The sequence below is a fragment of the Syngnathus leptorhynchus genome, chromosome 8 (genome assembly GCF_054491065.1).
Source record: "Syngnathus leptorhynchus isolate UIUO chromosome 8, UIUO_Slep, whole genome shotgun sequence".
Classification (NCBI taxonomy): domain Eukaryota; kingdom Metazoa; phylum Chordata; class Actinopteri; order Syngnathiformes; family Syngnathidae; genus Syngnathus; species Syngnathus leptorhynchus.
The window spans coordinates 7651938-7667751 of NC_141202.1; the positions used below are offsets into that span (position 1 = coordinate 7651938).

Sequence of the window (15814 nt, forward strand, 5' to 3'; positions counted from 1 at the left end):
CCAAAGGTTTCTGTTATTAAGTATACTCATACTAAAAGGTCATCCAGATTGATCTTAGTTGTTGCAAAGAAACTAAAGAAAATCTTTTTCTAGGATATTCCTTCAGAAAAAGCTCTCTATTCATAGTCTTTTCCACAGAAATCTTACATACACCGACTGTACTGAAAGACATCTTTGGTCACCAAAATAAAGACATTAATTGAGAAGTGTAGGTGTGAAAAATGCATCACAGCGTCATAGCAGTCACCAAATGCTAAGCAAGTACGCCCTCTAGAGGGGCTGTGGGCTGCAGCACAGTCAGGCTGACGTCATCGTGCGGTGTTAGGTTTCTTCACACTCAAAATGGAGTTGGGAGTCGCTGATGGTGGCGAGCAGGGATGTCAAACTCATTTTTGTCACAGGCCGCATTGTAGCCATAGTTTCCTTCGGAGGCCCATTATGATTGCCAACGTCCTCTATATAAAGTATAGGCTACAAAACAAACGGATGATAAACTAGTTTTGAAATCAAAGACAATTTGTAATTTTAGTAATGACACAAAGTCGATGCAAAATTTGACTTCGCGGGCCACGTCAAATGAAATGACGGGCCGTATCTGGCCCCCGTGCCTTGAGTTTGACACCTACAGTGTAGGGTTAACTTGTTTGCCTTGTGAGTTAGAAAGGGGGTCCAGAAATACAGTCTTTTGATATCACACAAATAAACAAAATGAAGCAATCACTTACTGGAAGGTGAAGAACAAGGCACTCTGCAGCTGGTGACCATCCATGAAAACTATCTTTATAAGGAACTGCAAGCAGACCTCCACAGGCAGATGATATAAAGTTGGAAATCATAGACCTGTGAAATGGCTTCTTGCAGACCACTTTCTACCCGAAAGAGAGAGGTCATGACTTATTGTCTGTTTTGAGATTCCTATTTCAAACAGTACCTTGATCAAAACGAGAAAAACACCGACATTGTGCACTGCACATATTTTAAATCAATAAAACATGGATATACACTTAGGGGCTAATACCCAACTTGGAAGTAGTGAGAACGTGATTACTAATAGACATCGACAGAATTACGTATGTTTGTAACTGTTGACAAATCATACGTGTCATGGCCGTTCTGTGTACCAACATACACTGTAAGTTGATAAGAACAAGCCTTGCACTCATCTTGTGACCGTGCTATTGTAATCGCTGAGGTCAGTCTACTTTGCAGTGGACTAACAGGTTTTGTGAACTGCAATTTTCTGTTTCACCCTGGAGACAAATACCACTTGCTCTCATACCTCTTACCACAGGAAACATACCACAACTTGAGAAGTTGAGCAATTTAGACTCAAATTTTGTAGCCTGATAGGTCAAGCAACTATCATAATTTTAAAAAAAGAAACAGGTTGCCAGTTCCTATATTAGATATGGTCTGGATGGACAATGTTTGCTAATGTTCCCTGCCAAACGGACATATTGTATATGGAACTTTCCAATACAATTTGGGTTCCCACATATGGAGGATTTTGTAATGCAACACATTTTCAAACTTTACCTGTTTGCTGATTGTCTTGAGTCTAATGCATTGTAGACTACAGCACCCCCGGGACCCTAATGAGGATTAGCAGGTCAGAATATAAATGAATGAAAGAATAATATGAATTTATTTATTTAATAATATGAATAATGTGAATTTATGTGTGCATGTATGCATATAGTTGTATATACACTGCCACATATCAGAGCATGTGAGCAGCACAGAGGATGGCATTAATATTGACTATTTCCAACAGCTTTTCCGAGATTGATACGTGTAATGCATAAATTAATCGATTTGTTTCAACTGACGTTTGTGTCTGTCTGTGAGACTGAACTGAATTAGAACTGGTTTATCAGGTTAGACATCTCATTCCCAAAATTTCTTTTTTGTTCTTATCTGGAATTCCTTTGCTTTTCCATGGAGCCACACCTCGACAAGAAAACTACACATTGTGGGGTTCTTTTAGGCACAAAGAAGGATGTTTTATTCATGTGTAGAAACATTTACAGCTAACTCAGGAGTGTCCAAGGTGCATCCCTGACATCCCTTTTTTTTGGGGGGGGGGACGAAATTGTGCCGAACCATGACTATGCTGGGGACCAGTGTAATAAAAATATGTTCCATCCATCTTCATCCGCTTATCCGGGGTCGGGTCGCGGGGGCAGCAGCTTTAGGGTGGACTCCCAGACTTCCCTCTCCCTAGCCACTTCATCCAGCTCATCCCTGGGAATCCCAAGGCGTTCCCAGGCCATCTGAGAGACATAATCTATGTTGATTTTTAAATTGTAATAAAAGGTATAACAATTTATTTAGTTATCCTTTAAAATACACTTTTTTCCACATTGACGACTAGCTAAGATGCTTTTTTTTAACCTAAATATGTTTAATATGTGTGCAACTCCAAAACAATTCATATTTCTTCTTTTTTAAGCATGTTTCTTTCATAAAGGTGGTGAATTTTCTCTTTCTTGTGTATGTGGCCCTGTGAAACTACAACTCCCTTGATGTCTACTGCATGGTTACCATGGTGATGTTGACGTCATCCGCCCTTGCACGGGCAGCGCCTTTAACCAGTATAGAATTGCAAGGAAACCCCGTCGACTCTTCACGCTGACAACGCTGAGAGAATCAGCTGGAAGTTGAAAGCCCAAGCTACAGCGATCTACCATTACACGGGTAGGAAATGAACACAAACGTATTGTAAATGCTGTGTCGCGTTGGCATAGGTGATTCATCGAATTTGGTTGCGTAACAAATGCAGCGAAAAATCATCCAGGTTTTTGGAATTGGGATTGACCTTGGGTTTGCGGGAAAATGCCGACAATTCATCACTGACAAGGAACAATGGCTAGCTCCATTACAATGAAACGTGTCTCTTAGCTGCTTTCAACGAGAAAATGGGACGCGAGGAAGGCGTATCACGTCAAAACTAAGCGGATACAACGTGTCTCTACCAACTAACTTTAACCTGTTGGGTTGGGTTTGCTCACTGTCAAACAGTAGTTAACTGATGGAAACCCACGTTGGTCGTGGTGCTGCTGGTATCTTATAGCTAATGGAATTTTGGTTTGCTTACGTCATTCAATTCAATTGAGATTCTGAACATTGTTTATTTGTGAGGATCTTAACGCATAATCTTTGTTCCATTTTGACAAATGCATTGCTTTAGCGGGAATTGCATTTGATAAAAAGCTATGTGCGGAACCTCATGGCAATGTCAAATGTTGTCAGGGGCGGATGTTACAGGAAATATGTCACGAGGGCAAATAATGTCGCATACTTTACGCGGTTGATATTTTCGTTCAGAATTTGCCTTTCAAAGAGATGTAGATTGGGGACGTGTGGTGTAATCGTTAATCGGCCACGAGCAGGTAAAGCCTGATCCTAAAAGTTTGTTGGGCGAGACGCAGGTATGGGCATGGGTGTGGTTTATGTATGTAGGAAAAGAGTGGGGGGGAAGGTTATGTTTGCCCTGCAGGTTTGTGAGAAATTACAACAACTATGAATATATGGCATTCCCGATACGTCATTTATACAAACTGTCATATTATTAGTCACACAATCCTTGATTTGCACAGTCCTTATTTGTCGCTGTCCCGCAGCCTAAATGAGCAGTTGAGATGGTTCTTAAAGAGACAGTGTGTGTTGAATGTTTTGATTCTTCAGTGTTTGTTCATTTAAAATAACAAAAAATGAATTTCAATCATAAAAACGTTTTACATTTTGAATATATGGCTGTGACTCACTGGATTGTAAACTGACATGTTTTGCAGCCAACTTTCTGCTACGGAATAAGTCCCCCGATCACAAGTTTGTAATTACAGCATCTGTCACTAATGCAATGTTCTTATTTTGTAACTTTGAGGGAATACTGGATCATCTGATAGGTGGCAGGTCAATCTATACCAAAAGATTGCTGAAGAAATTGGTAATAGGCTTTCAAAGAGTGGTCTTTCTGAAGCACCTTAGTGTGTGTACTTCAAAATGCACATGCCTAACTTCATCGTACAGTATTTTATTGGGTCACCATTGGACTGCACTAAATTCTATACATTGACCGTGTAAATTTGTTTGCAAATTTGTATCATCAAACTGTTCAGTTTCATATCACTGAAACTAAGTGCAAATTAATATCAGCTCCAAGATCAGGACCAAATAAGATGAATACTATATATGTATTTTTTTTTAATATACAAACATTGTTTATTAAATAAACGCATCCGTTGTTAAAGACTCGAGGTCTTTTCTTTATGGAGCTCTGCAGAAGCAGCATAGTTTCTGAGAAAATCTGCAGGTCGATTAAAAAAATAATAATAATAAAAACATAAAGTACGAAAGGAGGCGTTTCATCTGCTTCAAAATATTGACAAGGTTATATTTGAGGATGAGTGGTCGCAGGATGGCTTCTTACAGTGAGTCCGAGCTCCAGCCGTAAGATACCAGGTAGAATCAAACTGAATGGAATCGGACAGTGGGAGAGCTTGATGTGACCTGTGGGCTGCACTTTTGCCTACGTTTGCATAGTAAAAAAAAAAATTTTTAGTATTGACATAATTGCAAGTGATGCAATAAATCATGCAAGCTGCAACATGTTTAAAAGCACGGTGGCCTCTGAGAAGTTTAAACTGCTTCTGTATGTGACTGGGAAATGCCTGGCTAGTTTTTTGAACCCGTCTTTCCTTTTGCATTTGTTATTCCAGTAAGCCATCATGAGTGGGGAATCCAAGGAGAACTTGATCAGAAAGGCTAAACTGGCCGAGCAAGCGGAGCGCTATGACGACATGGCTGCAGCGATGAAGTCTGCCACAGAGAATAATGACGGCGAACTGACCAGTGAGGAGCGCAATCTCCTTTCTGTTGCCTACAAAAATGTAGTCGGGGCCCGTCGTTCTTCTTGGCGGGTTTTGACCAACATTGTGACAAAGGTCGAAGACGACAGAAAAAAGGAATTGTCCAAAGAGTACCAGGAGAAAATTGAGACAGAGCTCAATAAAATCTGTCAAGATGTTCTGGTAAGCTTCATTTTGTAAATGATGTACATTATATTTATTTGAGCTTCACTTAATTACTTGTGCTTAACTCTGTCCTTTTTAAACCAGAAAAAAAAAAAAATCCGATTATCAATTGTCAAACTCTATTCGGGAGAGCTGTGTTTAAAGTTTGAAAGAATGTTCACGTTTTTGACTGCGACTTCCAAATTTCCTTCTGGATGATTTGAAAATGGAACTGTGTCCTACTTCCCACCAACACACAAACCACAAAGATGGTAATAATTATTTGAAGAACATAAAAATGCAACAATAAGACAAAAAACATGTTGATAGTCTCTTGTGGGGTGTGCCACTTTTAAGAATTACATTTGAATTGGTGGTAAATAGGAACATTGGAGAAGTGATCATTTGAAAATAGACGCACTTGCAGCGTTAGCATAACAATGTTGCATGCAATATCGATTTCTTCATGCCATAACCATGGTCATCTCACTCTTAATAAGTCTGACCATGCGTGTGGGCAAAGTGCATTCGCACCCCTTGTACATGAGCTCGGATAAATCACCACACAAACCAATATTGAATTTATTCATTTCTAAAGGCTCTGTATGCTTCAAAGTTTATTTAAATATTTGTAATGTTCTTTTTCTGCTCAGGATCTCTTGAATGTTCATCTCATTCCAAAAGCCACTTTGCCGGAGAGCAAAGTCTTCTATTTGAAAATGAAAGGCGACTACCATCGCTACCAGGCCGAAGTGGCAACAGGGGATGACAAGCAGAGTATGTGCGATTTTTATCTAAGGCATCTGTTGGTGTGGTTGTGTTTGAATGTTCATATTTATTGTGTTATTCATGTGGTGAAAGTTAGGTTGTGTTAAATGATGCATGGAATAATTGTGTTTGGTATTTATCCTGTATGTATTTTGGTTTGTTGATGTTTTTTTTGTTTTGTTTTTTTTAAATGTCTTTAATCTTTAACTTCAGAAATCATCGCAAACTCAGAACAAGCCTACCAGGAGGCTCTTAAAACCAGCACAGAAGAGATGCAGCCCACACACCCAATCCGACTTGGTCTCGCGCTCAATTTCTCTGTATTTTATTACGAGATCATCAACTCGCCTGAAAAGGCCTGCCAATTGGCTAAAAAAGTAAGAACTTCTAACGTCTAGGTCTACTAATGCCTGACAAAAAAGGACAAATTCCGAACCCTTCAAACTGTTCTTTTATCTTGCAGGCTTTTGATGACGCCATTGCAGAGCTGGAAATGGTGACAGATGATTCATACAAAGATAGCACGCTTATCATGCAGCTACTGAGAGACAACTTGACAGTAAGTTTCTCAGTTTACAATGCTCGGGCACCTTTTGGATTTTGGGCTCCAGACTTTTTTTTTTTTTTGACAAGGACAACAGTTGCCCCAAATCCAAATTGTAGGGGTTCAAGCAGAACATTCACGACCAACACATGGACAATTCGTGATAAGCACAGACATTCAATAACTAAACACCACTCGCGTTCAGATTGGGAGCAACCGTTCTTTCCAGTCACACCTTTCCAGGTCTTAGTATCATTGTCAACCTGAGCATTAAAGGCTTCCAACATAACATGAAAAGCTCTAATGCAGGGATGTCACTCATTTTTTTCACGGGTCGCATTGTAGTCATAGCCTCTTTTGGAGGGCCATTATGACTGTCAACCCAAATAAATGTATGAGCACCTCATATTATATACAGTAAAACAAAACAAACTGACAAATAACCAAATCAGATGAGTAGAAATTGGTCAAATATATAAAAAAAAAAAAGATTTTATTAAAAAGTGAAGACAATTTGCTATCCTATTAATGACACACGAATTCGATGCACAATTTGTCTTCGCGGGCCACATAAAATGATGTGGTGGGTTGTATCTGGCCCCGGGCCTTGAGTTTGACACCTGTGCTCTTATGGGTTGGCCCATCACATAGGTGGTGAGCCTATAGAATGGGGGGCCTTAAAATAAATAGAAATGCTTTGTGTTGCTTAATTTTCTTTTTTTTTTCCCCTCTCACCCATTTTCTGTATCTCCTTTCAGTTGTGGAACGCTGACAACCAGGGCGAGGATGTATAAAAACCAAGACATCAAGCAAAACCCCGTTTGTCCTTTCTGTCTACCTGCCATCATCCTGACTCTTCCTTCATCAGGACCATAACCACTGAGACCACCATAACATTATTGTTGTCCTTTTTTTTTTTTTATTCAGCATGTTACATGTTGTTTTTCTTTTGTAGAAATGAGGATGAGATAATGGGGTACAGTTGAAAATTAAAGGGTGCTTTTGTTATCTGCTGCTAATCTGACTACTTTTTAGCTGGGGGATGTAGCTTTTATACTATTGTAGTTGTGGGTCAGATAGCAAGTTTTCAACCCTTAAAAGTAAGAAAGCAGTTCTATTGTTTATCTCATTTCTTTGTATGGTTTTGTGGTAAAGGTGAATATCACCATTATCTCCTCACAGGAGTTGTTGAATCTATAACAGAAATGAAAGGTTACATTCCATCACTGTCGAATGTTGGAATTTGAGGTTTGCTTTGGGGGGGGCATGATATCCCTGTTCACAATGTAGAAGTTTTAAAGTTTGGACTCCACGTGTCTTTCATGGGTTTGTTTTTGTCACAGAAAAAAAATGCTTGTTACTTTTTTTGACTTTTTGTTTTACTACTCTACCTTTTGTCAATCTAATTTGTCTAATCTATTGGTAAGACAATTGGTGGAGGTATTTGTCAGGTTAGCTGGCTTTGTTTACTTGATTTGGAATCACTCAAAGCAATCCCCACTTTATTTGGAGGGGTGATAGATATGTAAGTAAAATAAAGAATAAAGATAATTTAAATTTGTCAGGCTGAGAAAGTTGACTGGAGCTGTGTTTTTATTGCGCAAGATTCTGCTGTCCACAGGAATGATTAATTGTATAGAACTCAAAATAGAATTTTCAATGGTAGTTTTTATTGTGTGAGTCATTGGTATTTGTAGACTTGGTTATACCACTAACATCAGCATTTTCATGCAAAATGTTGAACACTGACTCTGATCAACGAGTGTGTGGTTACCCAAAATGCAGACTGAACAAAATCTGCAGCAGAAGTTCAAAGCAGCCACGTCTCATCAAACCATGAGCCAAGGTCACAAAGAAGAGTTTAGTTTTCAAATAGAAAGTTATATTCTTTTGTTTTTGTTGGTGAAACAACATAGTAGGTTTCTTGAGTTGATATAATTTCTCTTCAAGTCCCTGAAAAGTGAAAAAAAGTATCAAACAAAATGTGATAAGCAGCCTAGAGTGTCAAACCTGCCAAGTTTAAATGGTATTTTTAAATTGCTATGTATACATAATGATGCTTTAAAAATAAAAAAATCCTTCTCTCCACTATCAACCTAGGAATGATGTTTGGAAATGTGGAAGGAAGCCGTAGTACACAGTGCATGGATTTTAACCCACAACAGCAGAACTGTGAGCTGGACGTGCTGATGTGCCAAACTTTAACCAACGCACCAACATTCTTAAAAATGTAGACCCTCCCTTGAGTCCATTTCCCATACAGTGTAGATACCTGACAGGCATTTATCTTCCAACTTGATGAAATAAATGCTGCTCCACCTTTCCTCTAACGTTCAAACGACAGCCAGCAAAGGTCAGTCCCTCCCTGATGGCTGCAACAAGCCACAAATGAGACTTTACAGCAGTTAAACTGAAAAGTGCCATTGAGTACCAGCAGACTCAAATTTTACTTCTTCAACCATGAAGCCAGTCAAGGATTATGGAAGAGCTGCTAGAGGTTTTGCATTAATAATGGAAGTTTTATTTGGGGGGGGTCCACTTCTGACTTGAAAAAAAAACATTAACAGAAGAAAAAAAAAAGAAATTGTTCCAACAATGCTGAACGAATGCGTTATCTGTTTCAAAAAAGTAAATGGGTGCGGCTGAGTTTGAATTGGACGTTGTGAGAGCAGCTGAGGATGATAAAAAAAGACGTCATGAAGGCAACATAAAATATCGCGAGACGTGTGACGTCATACTTAGTGTCGACCGCCCCGACGTTTGGACTGATATCGGGAAACAACCTCCACCGACCTTCCTTTCATTCCCGTAATCCGTCTGCGTTGGGTGTGCTCCGTAGCTAGCCACGGCACACATTTTATTATTATGAAACAAACCAAAAGCTAGAGCGCACACGCAGACATATTTTTATAAGAAAAAAAAAATCGGTGAAGCAGGATTTCATTTGCCAACTCAAGCAACGCGTAAAAGAAGAACCTTAGACGGACCCAAGCACGCTAACGTGAAGACATAACCGCCATTATTGAAAGCGTGGGTGGTAATTCAATCGCTTTGACTACCACGTTTCTAGCAGCAGTGTTAGCCATTCTTGTTGATTGTATCCGATAGCTTCGCGAGTTAACGCAACGTTTCGTTTTGCTTGTGAACGATACGCATCAAAATAAGTCCCACGAGCCGCATCGGTTAGGCCACGCTCCGATAGCTTTGCTAATCAGGCCAGCTAGCCCACGTTGCCACCTTTGGGAGGTAACGTACCGAAAAAAATCGTCTGGGCGTCCAGTCGTTTGCGACGGGATAAAGAAATTAGCCGCTTCACATTGAAGACTGGCATTTTGAGACCTTTAATAGAGCGTCGATTGCCATTACGTGTCGTGTCTGAACACGCGTCGTCATGAACCCGAGCGCTCCTAGCTATCCCATGGCCTCCCTCTATGTGGGGGACCTTCATCCAGACGTAACCGAGGCCATGCTCTACGAGAAGTTCAGCCCGGCTGGGCCCATCTTATCTATAAGAGTATGCAGGGACATGATCACCCGTCGATCCCTTGGTTACGCATATGTGAACTTCCAGCAGCCAGCTGACGGTGAGTCTTCAACTATTGTCGAAAGCTAGTTGTAATGATTAAACTGCAAGCTAGCTTAACATCAAGTGTCGCGTTGGAGTCATGTAAACCACTGTAGTAAAGGAATGCATTCGTCAGCGAATATGTGAGCACTGCCGTGTTTATCGCATTCTGATTATACCGATCTTTTCAGCCGAAAGAGCCCTGGACACCATGAATTTTGACGTGATCAAAGGCAGGCCACTTCGCATCATGTGGTCTCAACGAGACCCCTCGTTGAGAAAGAGTGGTGTGGGCAACATCTTCATCAAGAACCTGGACAAGTCCATTGATAACAAGGCCCTCTATGATACGTTTTCAGCATTTGGAAATATCTTATCCTGTAAGGTAGGTGGAGCTGTCAGCATGTCTTGTGCATCTGTGGCTTGAAAGATTTGCATACTCACTACTACTTTGCATGCCATAGAATCCCATTGTTGGTCAAAAGTATTTACTGCAATGCATGGTGGTGGAGATTGTTACTGAAGTGCTCAATGTTCCTTCTCCAAGGTGGTTTGTGATGAAAATGGCTCAAAGGGTTACGGCTTTGTGCACTTTGAGACCCACGAAGCGGCTGAGCGGGCCATTGAGAAAATGAATGGCATGTTGCTCAATGACAGAAAAGTGTAAGTGGGATTATGATTGACAATATCGAGTGAAGTGTTTTACTAATATTAATCAAATGAAATGACAGTGTGTGTTTAATGATTAACAAAATCTAATGAGCAGTATCTTGTTTGAATAGAGGCTTAAAATATGCAGTATACACGTTTAAATATTTAAATCGAATTAATTCTTTTCTTAAACTGGCTAACTAAGGCACAGTTTTAGTCACACATTAACATGTGTATCCATAGACATTTGTCTATCTAATAAAATTACATACTAAAACAACTGATAATTCCCTATTTGTCACCCATGAAGCTCTGCAACACAAAGACTGCAACACCCTAGTTGCCAATATGTCCATATTTAGAAGTGCTGACGTCACAGTTTGTTGGCGTACAATATTTTTTTGTGCTGTTTGGACCACCTTGACAAGATGAATTTGTCATTCTAATAATACTGTCCCGGCTTTGCTTGTTATAAGGAGACAAGCAGCAAAGAAGACACTAACTACTCGACAGAATTTGGATATTTTAAAGACGTCGTTACCTTTAAATAATCCAAATAAACTCTAATTCACACTGTCGGCTATTCTCCGATTGAAGACATGACATTACGCAACCATTCTCGAACATTAAAATTTCCAATTCAAGGCGTAGCCAGAAGTCATGGTTGTGCCGCACAGCAGCGCTCCGTTTTGTGGTCCCAGCCCTTCACCACACGATGAGCGAGTCTGAGAGCGTACTGCGCTCTGTCAAATGTAATGTGAAAAAGGCTTACACAAGACAGAGGTCTGGGCTTTTTCAACTAAATAAAATTGCTCAACATGCGTTGGATTCGTTTTGACATATTTGATGAAAAAAATATCAATGGCCCATACTTCATTGCCATGTTGTATGACAACTCTTTGTCTTACAAATTAGAATACCCCAGATGTACTGAAAGGTAACTAGTATGATGTAAATAATAGCTATAGATTTTAGTCAAATTGTAATCAAGACATATTGGCTAATGTTTTTTTTTTTTCGGTCAATAGATTTGTTGGGCGATTCAAGTCACGTAAAGAAAGGGAAGCGGAGCTTGGAGCCCGTGCAAGAGAATTCACCAATGTGTATATCAAAAACTTTGGGGAGGATATGGATGATGAAAAGCTCAAGGAGCTTTTTGGAAAATATGGTGAGTATGGTATGAAATCAATTTTTCACAAACTAAATAAACAGAAATTTCCTCTACCTTGCACAGCCAGTGGTATTTATTTTTTGCCAATTTTCTTTTCTTTAGGCCCAGCACTCAGTATCCGCGTTATGACAGATGAAAGTGGCAAATCCAAAGGATTCGGCTTTGTCAGCTTTGAAAGACATGAAGATGCACAAAAGGTAGGGAGGGATAAAGGCCTTTGGACCGTGGGGTAGAAACTTGCCAATGTTTCATCTCATGGTGGATAATATGTATATATTTTTTAATTATATATCTATTTGTAGGCTGTGGATGATATGAACGGTAAAGAACTGAATGGCAGACAAGTTTATGTTGGGCGTGCCCAGAAAAAGGGGGAGCGCCAGAATGAGCTCAAGCGCAAATTTGAGCAGATGAAACAGGATCGCATGACCAGATACCAGGTTTGTTTCGAAGTACACTTGGAAAGTTTTTGTGTCCTCGAAACTTAATATGTATTCGGAATTGTATTGTCGTGCAGCAACTTAAAATTCAGACTCGAAAGCAACTTGTGATCTCGTTCTCCAGGGTGTCAACTTGTATGTGAAGAACTTGGATGACGGCCTTGATGATGAGCGGCTACGCAAGGAATTCTCCCCATTTGGAACAATTACAAGTGCTAAGGTGTGGTCTTGAATGGAACAGCTAATGTCGAATTGAAGTTCACCAGCACTTAATTTGAGTTTCTTCTCTCCAGGTTATGATGGAGGGCGGCCGCAGCAAAGGCTTCGGCTTTGTGTGCTTTTCTTCTCCCGAAGAGGCCACAAAAGCAGTGACTGAGATGAATGGGCGTATAGTTGCCACTAAGCCATTGTATGTGGCTCTGGCTCAACGCAAAGAAGAGCGCCAAGCCCATCTAACCAATCAGTACATGCAGAGGATGGCTACCGTCCGGGCTGTGCCCAACCCTGTTCTCAACCCTTACCAAACTGCTCCTCCTTCTGGCTATTTTATGACAGCTATTCCTCCGGTGAGTCCTGCGACGTCAAGCGTTTTGGTGTCTCTTTTCTGTGTCTTATTATCTCTCAATAATTAGGAATTCACTGTTGACTGTTTGAGATGATCATATATTGGCATTTGTCTTTAGGCCCAAAACCGTGCTGCATATTACTCTGCCAACCAGTTGGCCCAACTGCGTCCCAGCCCTCGATGGGCCACTCAGGCTGTGCGCCCACAGCGTAAGTAAACATTTGCATTGTTGATGATATTTTTAGTTTTGTTGATGTTAAGGTCTAAAACACCATTTTCTATCTCCAGACTTCCAGAACATGCCCAATGCCATGCGGCCTTCAGCACCCAGGCCCCAGACTTTCAGCACCATCCGTCCCACTGCCACCACCAACACCCAGGTCCCACGCATGATGGCCTCTCAACGCATGCGTGAGTATAACTAGTGGCTTTACTTTAGCCTTGGATTTGATCAAAGTAACATTAAGAGGTTGTATTCCCCCAAACCCCTTCCAATTTGCTATCTGCGCTACAGCCACCCAGGCCCTCAGCCAGCGCCCTGCCAGTGCTTCGGCCACTGCCGCCCCAGTGCGTGCAATGCCACACTACAAATATGCCGCCAGTGTCCGCAATCCTCAACAGCACATGGCCTCCCAGCCTCAAGTCACCATGCAGCAGGTTCATAGTTAACTTTGCCTTCAATTTTGCTTAAATGCACTTCAAGACTTTCTAAAACCATATACAGTGATACCTCTACTTATAAACATAATTAGTTCCGTGATCGGGTTTCTAAGTTGAAACGTTTGTAAGTAAAAGCGTGTTTTCTACATGTTTTTATTGAAAACAAGTTGGTACTGTCTGCCGCCCGGCAACGGCTTCCGCCTTGGTCTACATGCAGTCCTGCAGCAGGAGATACTGATTTTCCCCTTTTATTTGACCTACTTTGGCACAATACCAGCCATACTCCGTTGCAAGCTCGACAATACATGCATTCGCCATGCTCCTTTATAATTTTGAGTTTTATATTGATCGGTTGGGAGACATACTCCACCGCAGTACTTGATTTTTCTTCTTGCATGACTAAGACGAACAGAGAATGGCAGATCCACGGTGACTGAGGCATCTGTTCGAAGTAGTTGCAAAAATATCGCTAGGCTCCAGTTTGTATCAAAGTTCGCAATACAGGCATTTCTAAGTAGAGCTACCATTGTAATCGGTTTTCCTCTCAGCGCGTTGACCCTAAATGTTGATAAGGGTGATGTTGAGATGATGGGATGTTGTTTTTGTTTTTTAGCCTGCTGTCCATGTACAAGGACAGGAGCCTCTGACTGCCTCCATGCTAGCTGCCGCCCCTCCTCAGGAACAGAAGCAGATGCTGGGTCAGTATTTTAGTTGCTTGTTTTGGGACAAATGAATGTTTCACTGGACCCATTATACATCTTACACTTGTTCCCTCAGGTGAGCGACTGTTCCCCCTGATTCAGAACATGCACCCCAGTCTGGCGGGCAAGATCACTGGCATGCTGCTGGAGATTGACAACTCTGAGCTTCTTCACATGCTTGAATCGCCCGAATCCTTGCGCTCAAAGGTCAATGAATGTCTTAACCTACCCAACACTGGGTGTTGTGTTCCATCCAGCATACCCAGCTCTGCTATGATTTATCACCAACTCGTGCGCGCAGTGCTTCATCCGGTATTGTTTCCATTTAGGTGGATGAGGCAGTTGCTGTGCTCCAGGCTCACCAAGCCAAAGAGGCTGCTCAGAAGTCCACCACTCCTGCTGGTGTTCCCAGTGTCTAAGGTGTGTCAGGAGTCTGGTTCGACCACAAAGCCTAAGATTAGCATCTTATCAAAATAAATATTTCTTATTCTTCTCTACAGATTGAGCCTTTTGAAACCTGCTTCACCGATGGAAAAAGAGAAAAAAAAGTAAACATTGAAAAACCTAAAACACTGAAAACATTGCAAAATGATAAATTTTTTTCTTAAAAAAAAGAAAACCATTTACTCTGCCAGGTCTAGGTAAGGTTTGACTAGACCTTGATCATATACAAAAAAATTTCATTAAAAAAAAAAGCAAAATAGCTAAAATTGAATTAAATTTGAATGCGTTCCTCTGTTTTATGTCATTTTACTGTGTTAATGCTCAGAATATCAACCATGGTATGGGATGGAGGTACCAGAGCATTTTTGAAAGTTTATAGTTAACTACTGGCTAATAAATTCTCATTCAAATTGTGTGTGAATTATTGTTGTCCAAATTTAAACATACTTTTGGTTGAGTCAAAATTTACACATTTGACGAACTGTGGAGTGTTGGAGGTCCGGTACTGGAATATACTATTGCACCGCACTAATTAATTCTTTAAACCCAAAAAAATATATACTGTTAGGAACTTGACAATCGCAGCATGACCACTCAATGCAGCAGCCAAGACAAGCAAGTGTTATAGAACAAAATGTAGATAAAACCTTTTTTTTTTGCTGTAATGTTCTATCTGACAGTGCCAAATAGTTTGTGTATTTTTGTATTTATAGAAGAGTAAACTGTTTTGTAGCATCATCAAATTTCCTCTGGACTGTGGGGCAACCTTGACCAAGTCCTGATTGCTGCCTGTATTTGAGAAGCCACTGACCATTCATCACGTGCCTACTGTAATATGGACCAATGACTTGGACATTGATACCCACCCTAGAACTGACTAATGTCCTAACCAGGTTTTAAGTATAGAAAAAGTACGTTTTTTTTTGATGAACCAATCTACATATATTGAAACTTACATTTCTATTTGATGCAATGTAAAAGATAAACCTTAAAGGGTTTTGAAATTATACAGGAAAATTCACAAATAAGTGAATCTTCCTGTGTGCAAGCAAGTAGGGACCTACTGAAGCAGAAAAGATAAAGTATCCCCATATTTTTTTTTTTATATTTTGCTTCATTCTGTTTTGGGGCAAAATGCAAGAATGGGGCAATGCAGGTCTCAAATTAATCCCTCCGTTTTGCAGATTTTTTTTCTCTCGTGTGTCTTGGAACATTTTAGAGCGATCACTATTTTACTCTCATTAGGTTCTCTTTATGTACTGTTTGCGTAGTGGACCTGTTAAGACCACG

The 15814-nt window shown here is 40.5% G+C and overlaps 2 protein-coding genes across 3 annotated transcripts; both read left to right on the forward strand.

The window, feature by feature from the left end:
- Positions 1 to 2537: 2537 nt before the first annotated feature.
- LOC147052237 (14-3-3 protein beta/alpha-like) lies at positions 2538 to 7901 on the forward strand. Its single transcript, XM_085919113.1, has 6 exons — positions 2538 to 2697; positions 4722 to 5033; positions 5669 to 5792; positions 5997 to 6160; positions 6247 to 6342; positions 7086 to 7901. The coding sequence occupies exons 2-6, from the start codon at positions 4731 to 4733 to the stop codon at positions 7119 to 7121; spliced, it is 723 nt and encodes a 240-aa protein (XP_085775239.1). The 5' UTR covers positions 2538 to 2697; positions 4722 to 4730; the 3' UTR covers positions 7122 to 7901.
- Positions 7902 to 9066: 1165 nt separating this feature from the next.
- On the forward strand, positions 9067 to 14934 carry LOC147052238 (polyadenylate-binding protein 1A). Of its 2 annotated transcripts, none has more exons than XM_085919110.1 (15): positions 9067 to 9911; positions 10084 to 10277; positions 10440 to 10555; positions 11572 to 11720; positions 11817 to 11911; positions 12017 to 12154; positions 12279 to 12374; positions 12448 to 12720; positions 12838 to 12928; positions 13008 to 13130; positions 13234 to 13376; positions 13993 to 14077; positions 14157 to 14287; positions 14410 to 14500; positions 14581 to 14934. In XM_085919110.1, the coding sequence occupies exons 1-14, from the start codon at positions 9719 to 9721 to the stop codon at positions 14497 to 14499; spliced, it is 1917 nt and encodes a 638-aa protein (XP_085775236.1). In that variant the 5' UTR covers positions 9067 to 9718; the 3' UTR covers position 14500; positions 14581 to 14934. The 2 variants fall into 2 exon arrangements, with proteins under 2 accessions (XP_085775236.1, XP_085775238.1); XM_085919112.1 differs by having other exon boundaries at positions 11572 to 11711.
- Positions 14935 to 15814: the final 880 nt, after the last annotated feature.